We start from the raw sequence: 18,261 nt of genomic DNA, 5'->3' as shown, positions 1-18,261 counted from the left end.
GTTCCGGCCATACAAGCTAACACAAAGAAGAAGAAAGAAAGAAAATCTTTTGTACGGTACTTATCACGCGAGAAAAGAGGTCGCGAGGCGTTAACATTGTAGAAATATTTTACTATCGTGTCACAAAAATACTTCGGGTAATGTCTGACATTACACCCTAAAGAATAAAATTAAACAATAACTCTACGACAAGATTATTACAGCCAGCAGAGTCGGTTAGCATCATTATGTAAATTGTTGTTGATCGCACCGTATACTCGATCAATGGTTTGCAGCATTTTGTGTATATTACTCTTCCATCTACCCTTTTTTAACTGCGTTCATCTGCTTGTTACATTCCGTGTTTTATTTCTGTACATTGTGACTAAAAATCTGTATCTTCTACCAATCTATACAAATAATAAAACTGTAAAACCGTCGTGTCTGCCTGAACACTCTTATCTTCAAAACTACCAGACGAATTTTCATGAGGTTTTCACAGGTAACTTGAGCACAGCTTGTGCAACGTATAGGCATTATTTCATTAAAATCGAATCAAGGAAAACAAAGAAATCGTAATTTAAAGTTTTAGGAGTTGGCCCAGCTTAGTAGTTCGAAAATTTGCGTTAAGGATGGTGTAGTGCAACAAAGAACCAGTAGCTGGCGCTGTTAGTTTCGTAGTAGGCCACAGAACCAGTAGATCTTTTTTACCTCAATGACTTAAGTATTTTCGAAAGTTTACGTCAGTGATAAAATTAGGAGCCACAGTCTTATCTTTACGAATATAAACTAGCAGTGAATTAACTTGGCTAGGATATATCAATTTGCTGATTTCGCTTTGTGAATTAAAAGCTTAACGAAATTGCCTTACATAAAAAAAGACTCTGCACATAGGGGGTTCGCTTGTCGTTTTGCTTTACTTCTATGTGTAACGAACAGCGCAGACTTTTACTTACTGGTACAATGACACACCTATTGTGGTCAGTCATTTTGACGTTAAGGAGTTGCCTATGTTTTAAGAGTGCACTTTTAACTATCCTATAGAGAAGTAATAGTGTGCTTCCGGATGTTCTACCGAGTTGTATTTTCCATTTTATGTACAATACTTCTGCGGCCGAGTCAATCGTCGAATTATTGTGAAGAAAATGAAAATAACTCGGCAGAACTCCTGGAAGTACACTATCGGTCAATCGCGCCGAGAAAGCTTGAAAAATTACACATGGGAACGTACTTTTAAAAATTTCCAGAAGATGTATACACGCGCACTGAAGCGACGAATGAAACTTCGTACCAAGGCCGAGAATCGAACCCATACCTCCTGCTCACTAGCCAGAAGCGCTAACCACTATCTAGCACGCCTCCCTCCCCAATTACGAATTTCATCGTTTGTGACATTATCGTGCAATATTAATCCAGGTGTTCACCTGAGAATCTTTGTTTCCATGATAGCAAGCAGCTGTTCCTCTTCTTTTCTTGAAGGCTAGCATTCTGCACCATGCAGTGAAACTGAGCGGATTACAAATCGCTCAGCTCACTTGGTATTCCTCGTAAACTCGAATAGCAATGCAGAGGCTCTCCAACTATATTGAAACAGCATCACAGCGTTGATGGAAACGGGGGATCCTGCCTGACACCCAGGTATAGGTCCTTTCAACAATAATTTAAAAAAAACGTGGTTCCAGCGACGTTTTCGAGTCTCAAATATGTGTGATATATATATATATATATACGCAGTGAAACGACTGAAAATTCGTAGCATGGCCGGGATTCGAACCCAGGTTCCCTTTTCACTAGTCAGATGCGCTAACCACTACACCACCCGGGCCTCACTGATTTAAAGCACCTACGCCTGGGTTTTAGGCAGGATCCCCCGTTTCGTTCGATGCTGAGGTGCTATTCCAATACAGTTGGACAGGCTCAGAAGTGCTGTTAAGAGTTTAGGGGGAAGTCCACGTGGGCTGAGGCGTGAATGGGATTTGGACTGAGGGGGGGAGACGTGCTACAGTAGTCCGTGCAGTTATGCAAAGCCGCTGTCCCGGATTGGCGTAGTGGTTAGCGCACCTGGCTAGTGAGCAGGAGTCCTGATTTCGAATCCTGCCCCTGCTAAAGATTTTCAATCGTCACTTCAGTTCGCAGTTATACACCGTAGATGTTTGAGATTAGTCTCAAGAATCATATAGTTTCATTGATCTTCAAAAGAGTGATTTAACTGTGTACTGACAAGGGAACCTTCCCACTGCACCCCCCTCAGATTTAGTTATGAGTTGGCACAGTGGATAGGCCTTGAAAAACTGAACACAGATCAATCGAGAAAACAGGAAGAAGTTGTGTGGAACAATGAAAAAAATAAGCAAAATATACAAACTGAGTAGTCCATGCGCAAGATAGGCATTATTAAAGAGAGCGTGAGCGCAGGAGTGCCGTGGTCCCGTGCTTAGCGCTGCGGAACGAGAGGTCCTTGGTTCAAGTCTTCCCTCATGTGAAAAGATTAATTTTTTATTTTCAGACAATTATTATCTGACGTTTTTTCCTGTGGAGTAATCGGTTGACCTATGATCTTGCGATCAAATCTTTTCGGTTCCCATTGGAGAGGCACGTCCTTTCGCCTACTAATCGCACGGTTTTGCGGTGCGGTCGCAAAACACAGACACTAAACTTATTACAGTGAACAGAGACGCAACAAACGAAAGGACAGATCATAACTTTGTAAAAATAAAAAAAGTAAACTTGAACCCAGACCCTCTAGTTCCGCAGCTGCTCACGCTAACCACGGGACCACGGCGCTCCTGAGCTCACGCTATCCTTGATGTTGCCTATCTTGCGCATGGACTACTCAGTTTGCATATTTTGCTTATTTTTTCGTAGTTCCACACAACTTCTTCCTGTTTTCTCGATTGATCTGTGTTCAGTTTTTCAAGGCCTATCCACTGTGCCAACTTATAACTAAATCTGAGGGGGTGCGATGGGGAGGTTCCCTTGTGAGATGTATGTGATCTTAGGCTGGCTTGATGGTAGTGTTTGGTACTGAAACCGGTAGTTATTTGACAAAATAAAAGTGCGACTATAGACTAAAGCAAACAAACTTTTTTTTCTAATTGCGTTAGCAGCTCTTTCAGCCGATAGTATGTCGGAAATTTGTAGTGTGTCGACCTGTAAGGGGACTACGACGATATTTTAAGCGGATTTACGACGGAAAAATTAGTCTGAGTGTGTGAGTATATTGTTGAAGCCGCATTACATACAGTAAGACTAGCATTCGGCCCGGCTGGTACCGACCTGGACCTGGAACATGGTGACAGTGTCGTCGAGCATCTGCACCCTGACGGCGAGCATCTTGCCGGCCTTCTTGGGGGTGGCGGGGGGCGTGCGGGAGCCGCCCCCGTCCACGCCGGCCGGCGTCGAGTGCGAGTGCGGCAGCTTGGCGCCGCCCACGCCGCCCCCCGACACGCCCAGCCCCACCCCCACGCCGCCGTCGCACGAGCCGCCGCCGCCGCCGCCCTCCATCGCTCAACAGCCGTCACGAGCTGGCGACTGCCGCGCGCCCTGCAACACGCACAACAGGCACGCTTACTCACTAGCACGATAAGCGGTACGTCATCAGGGTCATGAGCTGGTTCCAACACTGGAACAACCCGCCTAATGCAGCAGTACTTTTCCAACTTACTCTCTCTTTATTCTATTCTTTGTACCAGGCATTTTTTCACAACTGTATTTTTAAACAACTGTTTAAAAAATATTACATTAAGCTTAGGAAAAGACACTAAAAGTAGTAGACGAGCTATGATATTTGGGCAGCAAGATTACTGACGTTCGCCAAAAGCAAAGAAGATATGAAATAATGACTGACAACAGCAAGAAGAGCATTTCTGATAAAGAGAAATTATTTAACATCTGATCTACAGGTTCAAATGGCTCTGAGCACTATGGGACTCAACATCTGAGGTCATCAGTCCCCTAGAACTTAGAGCTACTTAAACCTAACTAACCTAAGGACATCACACACATCCATGCCCGAGGCAGGAGTCGAACCTGCGACCGTAGCAGCAGCGCGCTTCCGGACTGAAGCGCCTAGAACCGCTCGGCCACACCGGCCGGCTTCTGATCTACAGGCTGATCATGTATGATTCCTCGGCTTTTTACATCTTATAGCTTCAATGTTGCGACAAATTTCGAGGGGTCGTACAGACTGTCTTAACAAACAAATAGGGGATAGGAACCCGTGTCCGGAAACGTCATCCAACGGCGCTGCACAGCGTCGAAGATACAGGCGCCAGCGCTGCTAGTCCACCCCTTCGTCAGCAAACATTGCTTTGTACTCTGAAAGACTGCTGGCGGAATGTCTCGCTGTTGTTATTCAGTGATCGCGATTGATTGCTACAATCGCCAGTGGAGAAGATGAAGCTAGCTGTTGCATACATATGCTTTGTCTCCTATGAATGCGATGCTCTGTTCCCTCGCTGGATGACGGTTATGGACACACGTTTCTATCGACAGTTCCTTATTCCCGTGCAGTACTCTAAAATCTCCAACGTTTTTCTATATACCGTTATATAGAAACAAGATTGTGGATAACGTCACTGCTGAATGTTTGACCATGTTGATTGAGCCACAACCTCACTTCTGAAACTTCCTGCCACTGTGTGCCGGACCGAGACTCCAACCCGGGACCTTTGCCTTTCGTGGCCATGTGCTCTAACCAACTGAGCTACCCAAGCACGACTAACGGACCTTCGTCACAGCTTTACCCCCGCCATTAGCTCGTCTCCTACCTTCCAAATTTCACAGACGCTCTTCTGCGAAACTCGCAAGACTAGCACTTCTGGAAGAAAGGATACTGCTGAGACATGGCTTAGCCACAGCCTGGAGAAGTTTCCAGGATGAAATTTTCACTCTGCAATGGAGTGTGCGCCGGTATGAAACTTCCTGGCAGATAAAAACTGTATGCCCGAATGAGATTCGAACTCAGGATCTTTTCCTTTCGCAGGTAAGTGCTCTACCGACTGAGCTACCCAAGCACGCCTCACGAGCCATCCTCACAGCTTTACTTCCGCCATTAGCTAGTCTCCTACCTTCCAAATTTCACCGAAGCTCTCCTGCGAAACTTGCAAGACTAGCACTCCTAGAAGAAAGGATATAGCTAAGACAGTCCGCAGAGCACTTGCCCGTCAGGAAGTTTCATACCAGCGCACACTCCGCTGCAGGGTGAAAATTTCGCACGGTTTGTGACGGCGGCGTCACTGCCCACTGTAAATACGTCTGCTTAAGCTGAATTTTGGGACGTGTTATGCAGCTAGTTCTGGTTCTTAATGCGAATCCAACAAAAAGCGACGAACGTCTCTGTCATCCCGGCCTGGGACGACATTCTCTGAGTTCTCAAACCACTGTGACGCGAGGGCCATAAATTTTTGATGGCAAAGGGAAAGCCACTTGTGCCGGACCAGATTTACGCGCCTTTCCCCGCGGTAATGATAAATGTACAGGGTCCGTGTGGCAAAGCCTTCGCTCTCAGGAGATCCGCGGAACAAAGCTAGGAGCAGAGCGGAGCTCGAGTAATAAATCAAGCGAGGCGAAGGCGGCCGACCCGCGCACAATGCGGCGCACACTAGCCTACTTGTTAGGACTCCAATTATCAGCAGCGGCCAAGGGCTCACCGCCTGAATCTGTAATGGCCGACGTACGGCAGCCTGGCACAAAAGACCCCGCCTCATTATGGATGGCTACACGGTGTACCCGGCGCCGCTACATTGTGCACGACCTGTCCCGAATCTGTTTGACGAAATAGTCGACGAGGTCGTGTCAACGGGGTTCGCAATTCGCTTGCGGGGAGTGGATGGGAATTTAGTAAAGTTTTTCCACGAAGAAAACGCCAGTGGTGGCGCGTCAGAGGAAGGGCAGTGAGACTTGACTTTGTATAAGCAAACATTCATAAAGAACGTATTCAGGGTGGAGATGCACAACCTGATAAGGCCAGTACAGCGGAGGGGACGTTAACCAAGCAAAATTTCCCCGATAACCATAGGTCGGAAACACGTTGTTCTGGAGCCGCAGCCATAAAACAGCCAATTAACGACGAGCGTGCAGAAGTGTGCATTTAAACCGTCCACGCCAGCGTGTATCACCGGTGGCTACGCTTAGAGTTGTAAAACTACCGTAGACGATCATAAGTAAGCGGGTAGACAACGGTTGTTTTCCTAGTATCATTGGTCAGTTACGGTCACACCCACATTACACGTAGGTCAGGTAAGTTGCATACTTATCGGGCGTTGCCTCATAACGATCGCTTTCTTTACGCATGCGACCAGTGTCTTACTAGATTACCTCAAAAAACGGAAGCGGTAAACCATTTAGAAACTGAGTGAGATATATAAAGAGTGAGTTAACCTATGGGACATTTTGTTCTACATAAACTGTTACTTAAATGTAAACAGCATTTATAGCCAAATTGAAACTGTCAATGTTTAATTCAGGCTTTATCCGAAAATTGTTGATTTGTGACTTGTAACTGAGGGATATTGTAGCAAAAGTAAAGAAAACAGTACAGATTTATCATAAAGGGCTAGGAAACGTAATTTCCTCAACAAAAAGGAAAAAAATTAAAAAACTGGAAAACAAAAATATATCAAGCATCACTTCTATACCTTATCGAAATTAAACAAAATATGTTTCTGTTCAAAAAATGGTTCAAATGGCTCTGAGCACTATAGGACTTAACTTCTGAGGTCATCAGTCCCCTAGAACTTAGAACTACTTAAACCTAACCAACCTAAGGACATCACACACATCCATGCCCGAGGCAGGATTCGAACCTGCGACCGTAGCGGTCGCGCGGTTCCAGACTGTAGCGCCTAGAACCGCTCGGCCACCCCGGCCGGCCATGTTTCTGTTATTAATAAAAAACTTTCGCATTTATTAATGATAACAGGGAACTCCTACCTTTGTTGGTGATGAAGAACGTTTTACTGAGTACAAAGTAACAACAATAATTATTATAATTATCTATTTTTTTATGTTTGTGCATGTACATTGTACTTGCATCAAAAGTAATTCCTTTTGTTACATAAAAGAGCAGAAGTTACGTGAGCAAATAATTCTTATTACTTGTAAAATACAATTTATATTCTGTAAGGATACGAAATACACAATGGTCTAACACTGTATGATGTCAATTCTAATTATTTGGGAAAAGAAACAACAAAACAGATATAAAAGAGAAGTCGAAGCCTCCCAGTATCTGTCTTGCCCATTTAATATGTTCCCTTCTCTACCAATACTACCGGTAATTCTACACTTTATGTAGTGTACCCAACCTGCCGAACCATAATTTTGGTAGAGCGCAACCTACTCACACAAGATGATCCTGTCATCCAGCGTGTATCGACGGTGCCTCCCACTCGACTCTACCAGCAATGCACTAACGGACGATGTAGTGCCCATCAGCCAAGCGCAACGAACAGCTGTGAATACAATTTTGCGTGGCTCTTCAATGGGAGAGCTGTCTGAACAAGTGGGTATTACATAATTTGTGATTAATCTAGTGTAAAATTATTTTACAGGTCTCGCGTTTCTACAAAAGAGTGAACTAACGCCACTTTCAAAATGAAAGATCAGTATATTACAATAGCAGTTTATGGCGTTCGAGTACAATAGCCGCTCCACCGGAAAAGCAGTGCCGCCAGATGAAGGGATGTATGGATGTGCGCGTCGCCCCACAGCGACAAACAATTTTCAGTGCCGATGCGAACGTGTTAAAATAACTTGACCCCGTTAATATATGTCTTGCTAAAGAGCACAGTTACCAATGAAATTAGCAGAATATAATGGTTTCAGCTTAAGATTCAAATCTCACCAATCTTTGAGTTGCTGTAAGTGAGTGATTAGCTTAGACACAATTTTTCAGTGATGTTTGCAGGGTAAAGCTTGAGTATTAAATCAACTACCCTGAAAGCACTGGAAAGGCATTAACTTGCACAATCTGCACTGCTCTATGACAGTCGACAAGTGATACTGTAACGTGCAATGTTGTTAGTAATGAAATCAGTAGGCCACGTGTTTTAATTTTTGCTAATGTACCGACAGCATCAATGAACTTTTATTGTAAGAAGTACAGGATTTGAGGTCCCACACCATACTCTGACCTTAACAGGTTGTTTTTCACACGCTGTGTAGACACAGATTGGCCCACCTCTGACTGGATGGAATCTCAGAACGCCTTGTTTGTACCTATCTTCTGTTTCGTTTCGGACTGTTATCCGTATACTACTGTTGAGGATCGTTTTAAAGCTCCAAATACAGTTTTCGAGCAATGTTATTTGCATATGGAAGTATGGTACATCTCCCCTTACTATTGGACGTCCTTTGTCAGTCCATTCTATAGAACTTAACGTCTATGAACATCCATGCTGGTAAGTCGGGTCTGTAACGAGAGATAACGAATTAGGTTTCCGTAATAGTTTAGTACGCTAGGCTTCAAGGATGTGACTTACTGATTAAAACTGGTATGCTGATTGCTGTGTAAGTGTTTAAAGCGACCAAACAGCTAAGGTCGTCAGCCTCCTTTCACCCCCTCCCCAGAACAGAAGCAGTGTACCTAGTCTGTCTACGTGTAGAGAAAATTCTGTGTGTAAGTGTGAGGATATGTTTTAAGTGTATGCATATCTTGTCTCCGAGGTGCAACATGGGAACCAGTTCGGTATTTACCTAGTTTGATGTGAGAAACCGCCTAAAAACCACATCCTGGCTGGCCAGCACACCGACTCGCCGGGCGGATCCGGAAGCGGTAACGGTACGTGCGGCTACCCGGGCGGGTAAAACTGGTATGAGTTAAATAATTACGTCAATCATTTTAGAACCATGTCAAGTTCCTCGCCTGTTAGCTGAAAACGTACAAGTAAATAATCTTGACAGTATTTGCATCAAATAAAAACAGAAACAATGGTCAGTGGAAGTTAATTGGGAAGAAGGAAGTGAGCAAGACACCGTTCTCATTACAGCTGATATATTCGTCTCGTTATGATCAGAAACAGTATTGATAATTCTCATTTATTGTTCAGTCTGAGTTGCACATTTCGTATTAGGTAATATGTTTCGATCACTCGGGACCATCTTCAGATCTAAGTAGTTGCGTCAGTAACCCGTCTTGTCTATTCAGAACCAGTACTCTAATACTCGTAATGGCTCTGAATAAACAAGACGGGTTGCTGGCGCAACTACTGCGTTCTGAAGATGATCATCAGTGATCGAAACATGTAATCTAATTAAAAATATGCAGCTGACACTGAACAATAAATGAGATTTATCTAAAATTCCTCTCTCAATGAAGTAAATCTGAATGAAGTAAATATCTTATCCTGTGATATTTCATAACTAATATCAACTCAATAACACTGCAATTTATCTATCATTCAAGAACATGATAATACAGTGTGCAACTTTTCCGTAGCTAAGAAGAAAAAAATTTTTATTTCTTGTCGATCTGCAATTTTAGCGGTTTTTGGTTGTTAACATTGTTTACCAAAGGACCCGGTCGAGAAAGAGTTTGTATCCATGCTAACAATGCTTTCATTTACTGCGTTTAGCCTACGCAGCTCACAACTAATTAATGCTACGTCGCAGAATAATAACTTATCAAAAAGACCTTTCTCAGGTTTTCGGTGGTGGTAATGACAAAATGAGTTAAATTTGTCACTTAGATATTTCTGTTGCCTTTTGTCGAATTTGGTTGTACTGATTTGAAATATACGTTAGTAATTACGGTTTTATGAGGTCCCCCCCCCCCCCAATACAACGAAAATTATTCATCTTTCTCGTTATGTTCAAAACATTAACTATGTGAGAAACAGTTCATTCATTAATCATGCCGTTCGTTGGGCATATGGCACTGGATCGCGGATATCTGCTTCGTTCAAAAAACTGGTTCAAATGGCTCTGAGCACTATGGGACTCAACTGCTGTGGTCATCAGTCCCCTAGAACTTAGAACTACTTAAACCTAACTAACCTAAGGACATCACACACATCCATGCCCAAGGCAGGATGCGAACCTGTGACCGGAGCAGCAGCGCGGCTCCGGACTGGAGCGCCTAGAACCGCACGGCCACCGCGGCCGGCTGCTTCGTTCACTCCAGCATGAAATACACTCATCGTCACAAAAAGAGCTGCGCTCAGAAGATGATATCAGGTTTTGATCATTGTTGCCAGGTAGGTATATGGGACTCGTTTCGTAATTTCATTCGAATGGAAAAGGAGATCTTTTTCGAAGTTGATCACACTCATTGAATAAAGACATTTACCGGCAAGATACAAACATGAGCCAGTCCATAAACCCACAGATAGGTACATATATTTTACATTAACTTTCACAATAGCTAAACGTTGCAGTGTGTAACTTGTGTTTACTTTCAGTAGTAGACCGGCAGTCACGTTAAAATTTCTGGCCAATGGGAGGAAACATCCCAGTCGTTGGCCTTTGCAACAAGAATTGCAGCAAATATATTTTTTATAATAAATAACATCGAATTTTGAGATAATACTTCTATTAATGAATAAGAAAGACACATATCATTCAGAAAAGTGTAAAATACTGGAAGGAGATGGACGCGGATCTGCTACTTTTCGCAGCTCTCGAAATGGCAACTAGCTCTTCTGATCTTGCATAGAATGTCTAGAGATTATACCTACATATGTCATTATTTGATATTTAACGTGCGAATTGTAACAAAAAGGGTTGCTTTTGATAGATAACATCGTGCCGCAGCATTCAAACGGAATACTTTCGTAGAACACAATTTATAAAACTAAAAACGTCAACAACAGGAAGCCATTACCTACCGATATGTAGTTTTCTGTCATTATAACAAATCGTAGCTAAAACGATGTGTTTTCGAGAGCTTCTCAGTTTGCATATGCATTCAAACAGCTTACATTCATATCACGTACTCTATGAGAAAGAAAATCTACCAAATACGATGTTTAACACCGTACAATATGGCAGCTTTCATGTTGTCATTGTAGCGTAAAACGAAGTCGCAGTTCACTATCCACGTTACTCTCCGCGTGGCAACTCTGCCATGCCAGATTCTTTTTTCACGCTCCGCAGTGCAGTGGAACTTGGATTTCCACGCTGTGACGTCACCATCTCCTCGCCCACGTGCGTTTTCACGTCCCGTGAGACGACGACTTGACGGTGAATAACGGTGAACGGGCACAACAGGACATCGCTCCCCACTTTATTGCACTCAGTTGGCGTGATGTGTGAAGGGAGGCGCGGTCCACTGCGCCTCCTTACACGGACCTGATGGTCGTCGCCTCCAAAGCGGCAGCGGGACTCGTCACTAAAAATCACCCGCTGCCACACTGCAGGGCCCACGTTAGTCGTTGGCGACACCAGACGAGAGCCGTGCGTCACGCAGCCGTCTGCCATTGGTACTGGATGCTGCATACAATGCAGGTCAGCCCGCTGGATGCCGCCTGTCATTGTGGTTTGATCTGTTCACACGTGGCGGAAAATCCGCCGGACCTCCCTCCTTGTGGTCACTGGCATAGCTGATGATGTGCAAGATTCCCACCTAGTTTGGAGCGTGTCGGTCATGTCAATGTGGGTGCAGCTTTACTTCAGTATACACACCCATATTGGAATGACGCCTGGTTTAATCTATTGTGAAATAATACAGTAGAAGTGTTGTTTTGGTATAGGTTATCAAGTACATCTCATTAGTATGTGACTGCATTTGACACAGCGACGGTACTTAATCACACATTCCGCACGCAGATTGGGAAAAAACATGGAAACTAGCGGACGACTGGCCACTCTCCATGTATATGCGATCTTGACGAGCATTTAAAGACGTGTAAAAGAAAATGACTACACAGTTCAGTAAAAGAACTAATAAAGGGGTTTTGAAGACGACATTTAGCAATAATCTGAAAAAGAACGTTATCCGTGTTGATGTTGAAAGATCAAAATGGTTCAAATGGCTCTGAGCACTATGGGACTCAACTGCTGAGGTCATTAGTCCCCTAGAACTTAGAACTAGTTAAACCTACCTAACCTAAGGACATCACAAACATCCATGCCCGAGGCAGGATTCGAACCTGCGACCGTAGCGGTCTTGCGGTTCCAGACTGCAGCGCCTTTCACCGCACGGCCACTTCGGCCGGCTGTTGAAAGATCATTCAATTAACAACACCAAGGGAGAATAAAGAAAATTCGTCGCAGCATATTTTAGGGCACTAAATAAAAAACGTAAACGTGCTTTGCAAATATGTACATCTATACTATACCTTTTCCCAACGAACTCGAAAATGAGATAAGAAGTAAATTACGTCCATAACGTTTACATATTATGACAATGTTCGTTATCTTGTTGACATATGTCACCTCAATACCATCGAGTAACAAATTTGTATCCGTATACAGATATCGTTATATGATGTCGTTCAACCGTCATTGACTTTTCTATGTAATCAAACGCTGTTGTTATCAAAAATGGTTCAAATGGCTCTAAGCACAATGGGACTTAACATCTGAGGTCATCAGTCCCCTAGACTTAGAACTACTTAAACCTAACTAACCTAGGGACACCACACATATCCATGCCCAGGCAGGATTCGAACCTGCGACCGTAGCGCAGCAGCACGGTTCCGGACTGAGCGCCTCGAACGGCTCGGCCACAGCGGCCGGCGCTGTAGTTTATCGGTTAGAAAGCTGACTGAAAGCAGTCGCACAATACACTATTACTTGTCTTATAACAAACTGAATCCGTCTACGATAAACAGTTCTACAGATTAGGCACTATATTTCTACCTCCATGATAGCGACAGTAACTGTAAGTCAGAACACAAGTAGCATCACATGTCAGACGCTTCGATTCCCTTCTATTCCGATTTCCCCACAGTCCATGTTTCACTACCATATTGTGCTGTGTTGCAAACGTACAATATCAGAAATTTCTTCCTCAAATTAAGGCCTATACTTGATACCAGTAAACTTCTCTTCGGAAGGAATGCCAGCTTTGCTTGTGCTTGTCTGCTTTTTATGTCGTCCTTGCATCGTCCATCATGAGTTAGTTTGCTTCCAAGGTAGCTGTCCATTGTGAGAGCCCCTCACACAGGTGTATCCCTGGTATTTTGGTTCATTTCGGAAATGTATGAAGTGACAAAGTTCGGTGGGATGCCATGTATATACAGAATGATTCATATTAACGTTTCAAAAACGCAGAAGCGACGCAGCTGACGCTGAGACAAGTAGTGTAATATAACACACATGAGACCGCAAATGTCGTGAAATACCCCAAAAGTGGATGAAAAACGTTGAAGATGTGACGTAACCAGATGACGTACCTCGCCGCACGTGCAGCGATTGGGGTAGTCGAACCTACTCTCGCTCCGCTAGGCGGCTGTTGTGGTTGGTTGGTTGATTTGGGGGAAGGGACAGAACAGCGAGGTCATCGGTACCATCGCATTACGGAAAGATGGGGAAGGAAGTCGGCCGTGCCACGCGTAATTGTCTAACGCAACGAAAAAAAAGAAAATTACTGCTGAGAATTTCTCCGGGTCGTGTGGCCTTGGTCCACGAAACTCTTCAATCCCTGACGTTTCGTCCAAGGCTACGTTGGACATCTTCGGACGAAACGTCAGGGAATGAAGAGTTCCGTGGACCAAGGCCACACGACCCGGAGAAATTCTCAGCAGCTGAAACATCCGGTCGTGAAAGCCTTCATTGAAAGAAAATTACTGCCTGCTAGACGCAAAACTCAAACCCTGAACCCCATGCGCTACAGTCGCGCACGTAGGCCCGAAGCCACACCGACGTGAGTAAGTGACTTACGCTGCGATGACCAGATGCGACCGACCGACAGGCTACATCAGTGCACGTGTGTCGAGGTACGTCAGATGGTGACCTCACATTTCCAACATCTGCCATCCAATTTTGGCGTATTTCCCGACATTTGCGGCCCCATGTGTCTTATATTAAATTACTTGTCTCAGCGTCACCTACGTCGCTTCGAGAGTTTTAAATGTTAATAAATTGGCAGCTGGCAACCCTATTATTAATCCATTATCTACGGAGTCATCAACAAAAAATAAACTATGGAACAATGATGGGATGAGGTAGAGCTTACTTGAAGCAGTCTCTGCTGAAACTTACAGATTTTACCCAATGCAGCAAAAGACCACCTTTCACAATAATATTCGAGAAATGAGAGAGGGCAGCTTTGTTCCTCAGACACATAATTACACTCTACAGTCGTCAAGCACACGAACGCCATTTGGTACATTCTGCCGGGACAAACAGCGGGTCTAAGTCCTCCCGCCCCCTCGTCCCCTTTTCCCCACCTCTGCATCACTTCTTGCGGCTTTACTATGTATTCGTCGCATGTTCTTCCGCAAATAAATTCCCCATTTCGTAAATGGGGTGGGCGCAGAATGCGACATATATCTCCTATTGTGTGAAATCCTCGACGTTCACTGCTTGCAATGAGCAGCAGCAATAACCATTAAAAAATTCATTTCTTTCTTTTAGGATTTTAAATCGACCTCTTTAGAGTTCTTAGAAGCCTACAGACATTGCTGAGTTACTAAAAAGAGAGGCGTGATAAGCTATTCGCCGAAATGTTTCCAAGTCATTTCGTCTCTGCCTCATTGCTCGCTACGGTTATAAAGCCATCGTTCTCTTTTCAGCTCTCCGTAACGATCTTGGCTGTCCCGTGAGCTATGGTTCTTTCGTTTCGATTTGTCTTTTTCCCCGCTCCTTTGATTACTGTCTGAAAGCTTTCGAAAGACAATGGCGCATAAACCGACATTTCAAGAATGTACCTCGCAGCAATTCTGCGACGTATATGGAATCAGAATTCAACACTGTATACGATGAGAGAATTAGCATTTACAATGTTCCTCGGTCCTGCCTACCTAGTTTTGTAAAGAGTGTTTATTTACAGTTTAAGATGAATCTAATTTTGGTAGCTTTTTACAACGCGTAGGAGTCTTCTGTAGCCCTTGGGAACGAGATGCTTCTGTGTGTTATGACTTGTTCACCGGTTATAGTGGTCCAGCACTGAATTGGCAAGTGAAACGTTCCACTGTGCCCCGTTTATTCGCCGTTAACAACCCACGATAATCAATGGCGCCCCTTGCCATCACTTGACGTCCACGGCAGTAGAACCTGTAGTCATCACACTGAAATAATAAAGTTACGTAATTATTTTTGTTGTTGTTTGTAGTGGGTACATGTCTGTAGTGTTGGGTAAACGCAGAAATCCCCGCGCCACAGTACCGCACCACGCCGCTAGAGCAGGGGGAACGACATGGTGCAGACCATTGATACAATGGAGTAAAGATAAAGATGTCCTCAACATGAGGGTTGGTTTACCCACCACAGTACTTTACTAGGCGAGTTCCTACTGCAGGTGGTATGGAGTTGCCTTCTTCCGACCTTTCAAAGGACTTACCCAGCCGGTTATAGGGAGCCTACAGATTTAACATGGATTCTGAACCAGGGTGCAGTTCTAGGCGCTACAGTCTGGAACCGCGTGACCGCTACGGTCGCAGGTTCGAATCCTGTCTCGGGCATGGATGTGTGTGATGTCCTTAGGTTAGTTAGGTTTAATTATTTCTAAGTTCTAGGGGACTGATGACCATAGAAGATAAGTCCCGTAGTGCTCAGAACCATTTTGAACCACGGTGCAACTCGGCATTCTTCACACTGAGAAACACTAGTTAGATGTAGCAACGCAAAAAATTGAAGAAAATTAAAGCAATTGGAACAGGAGGAATAAATGTCGAACTTTTTATATACGGCGGTGTTTCACTGATGGAACGCACGCTACATCTTATTAACTTATAAAAGACTGGCAGTAAAGTACGTGATGAGTGGAATCCGTCTGAAATTTTCTTGACGTGCAAGAAAGGCAGCAGGAGCGATCCAAATAAGAGGGATTAGCCTCGTTAGCATACACTATAAAATCTACAGTGCTATCTCAAAAAGCTGTGTCCTCTCCGTGATACAATTTTATCAACAAACGATGAGGTTTTAGAAAAGGATGATCCCGCACTGATAGCATTTTTGACCTACAACAACTGAAGGAACAAAGGAAAGAACTTAACGTAGGGAAACACATAGCGTTTTTAGATTACGAATAAGCTTTTGATGGAGACAGCTATTGTGGCAGATTATGGTAAAAAGAGGCTTACCAACGTATCTGTAAAAGCCCTTTACAAAGAGACAAAAATTATAAGGAAGATGGAGACATCACGATAATTAACAACAATAAAGAGAGATTTAAACAAAGATATGGCCTGAATGTGATGTTCACTCTGCAGCGGAGTGCGCCCTGATATGTAACTTCTTGGCAGATTAAAACTGTGTGCCGGAGCGAGACTCGAACCCGGGACCTTTGCCTTTCGCGGGCAAGTGCTCTGCCGGGTGAGCTACCCAGGCACCACACAGTTTTAATTCCGCCAGTACCTCGTTCCTACCTTTCAAACTTCACAGATGCTCTGCGACCTGTCTCCAGCTGCATTCCACGTCTATATACATATTGGCTCATCTCATTTTGTTCGTAATTGTTCGTTGGATATGTTCGGGGCGCACGTTCCATGACACCTGTTAAAGTTCATCGTTGGTCCGTTCATTCAGTTTTGTATTACAGAGGGTTCTCTGACCGAACAAGCTGAGCTACCGTGCCGGCACCCGTGAGCTACGCAAGCACGACTCACGACTCGTCCCCACAGCTTCAATTCTGCCGTACCTCGTCCCCTACCGTCCAAAGGCCACAGATGCTCTGTGACCAGTCTCCATCTGCATTCGACATCTATGTAGATGACCAAGTTATGGCCTAGAAACAAAATATCAATGGAAATGAAGGTAATCTTCAAAGAGCCACGTGTCACCTTCGTTTACTGTCTGCTAAATGTAACATGCCCATTACGGATGATGGCTGTAAGAAATTGCATGAAATCAACCGAAGGAATCACTCGTGAGTTCTAAAGTGCTCAAAAATGGCTCTGAGCACTATGGGACTTAACATCTGAGGTCATCAGTCCCCTAGACTTAGAACTACTTAAACCTGTCTAACGTAAGGACATCACACACATCCTTGCCCGAGGCAGGATTCGAACCTGCGACCCTAACAGCAGCGCGGTTCCGGACTGAAGCGCCTAGAGCCGCTCGGCCACAGCGGCCGGCTTCTAAAGTCCGACCTGTAGTCCAGCTAGCACAATGATAGTACGTAGGATGTTACAAAGTATGGGGTACAATGGACGAGCAGCTCCTCACAAGTGACATACTTCTCTAGCCAGCGTTAAGCAACGCTTGAGGCGGTGTGAAGAGTGGCGCCACTGAGCAATGGATGACTGGAAGCACGTGATTTGGAGTGATGAATCACGCTGTACCCTGTGCTAATTCAGAGGAAGGGTTGGGTTTGGCGAATGCGTGGAGAACGTTACCTTTTATCACGTGTAGTGCCAACAATGAAGTACGGAGGAGGTACTGTCACGGTATAAGGGTGGCTTTCGTGGGCAGGATGTGATCTCCTTATTGCGCTTAAGAACATGCTAAATGCGAAGCATATGGACGTATTTTGTAGCATTGTGTGCCGCGCGCAGTCGAGGAACAGTTCGGAGACGACGATTCTATCAGCGTGACAGCGCACACTGTCACAACGCAGCCTCTGTGAGGTAACTGTTTGTGGACAATAAAGTGCTGGACTGAACCCAACGGAACACCTTTGGGATGAGTTGCAACGTCGAGATCGCTCCTGATCCCAGAGTCCAACATCGCTACCTTCTCTGGTTTCGGCGTTGAGGACGAATGGGCTGCCATCCCTCCACTAACATTCACACACGTCGTTAAAAGTGTCCCCAACAGTTCACGCCGACATAAAACGGTCAGCACAACCCATAATAATGTCCACTAATAAGTGTCCGGATACTTTCGATCGGATAATGTATGTAGCAATGGAAATAAAAGAAATATTCGGTAGTGGGATTAAAATTCAGGCTGAAACGATATCAATAAGATTCGCTGGCGATATTGCTATCCTCAATGAAACTGAGACAGAACTGCAGAACCTGTGAAAGGAACATTCTAATGAGCGTAAAATACATTGAAGCGCCAAAGAAACTGGTATCGGCATCCGTATTCAAATACACAGGCAGAATACGGCGCTGCGGTCGGCAACGCCTACATAAGCCAACAAGTGTCTGGTGCATCTGTTAGATCGGTTACTGCCACTACAATGGCATGTTATCAAGATTTACGTGAGTTTGAACGTGATGTTATAGTTGG

The 18,261-nt window shown here is 44.4% G+C and overlaps 1 protein-coding gene across 2 annotated transcripts in view; it reads right to left on the bottom strand.

Annotated features, from left to right (window-relative positions):
- Nucleotides 1–18,261, bottom strand: part of LOC126236182 (FERM, ARHGEF and pleckstrin domain-containing protein 1) — a 724,813-nt gene that overhangs the window by 411,228 nt on the left and 295,324 nt on the right. For both annotated transcript variants that reach the window (XM_049945281.1, XM_049945282.1), the window contains exon 2: nt 3,256–3,522. In XM_049945281.1, the coding sequence (XP_049801238.1) occupies nt 3,256–3,483 (228 nt within the window). In that variant the 5' untranslated portion in view covers nt 3,484–3,522. The remainder of the gene's footprint in view (nt 1–3,255; nt 3,523–18,261) is intronic.

Source organism: Schistocerca nitens, chromosome 2, assembly GCF_023898315.1.
Source record: "Schistocerca nitens isolate TAMUIC-IGC-003100 chromosome 2, iqSchNite1.1, whole genome shotgun sequence".
NCBI classification, from domain to species: Eukaryota; Metazoa; Arthropoda; class Insecta; order Orthoptera; family Acrididae; genus Schistocerca; species Schistocerca nitens.
The sequence above is the reverse complement of the archived record's forward strand: the minus strand, read 5'-3'. Positions and strand labels throughout refer to the sequence as shown.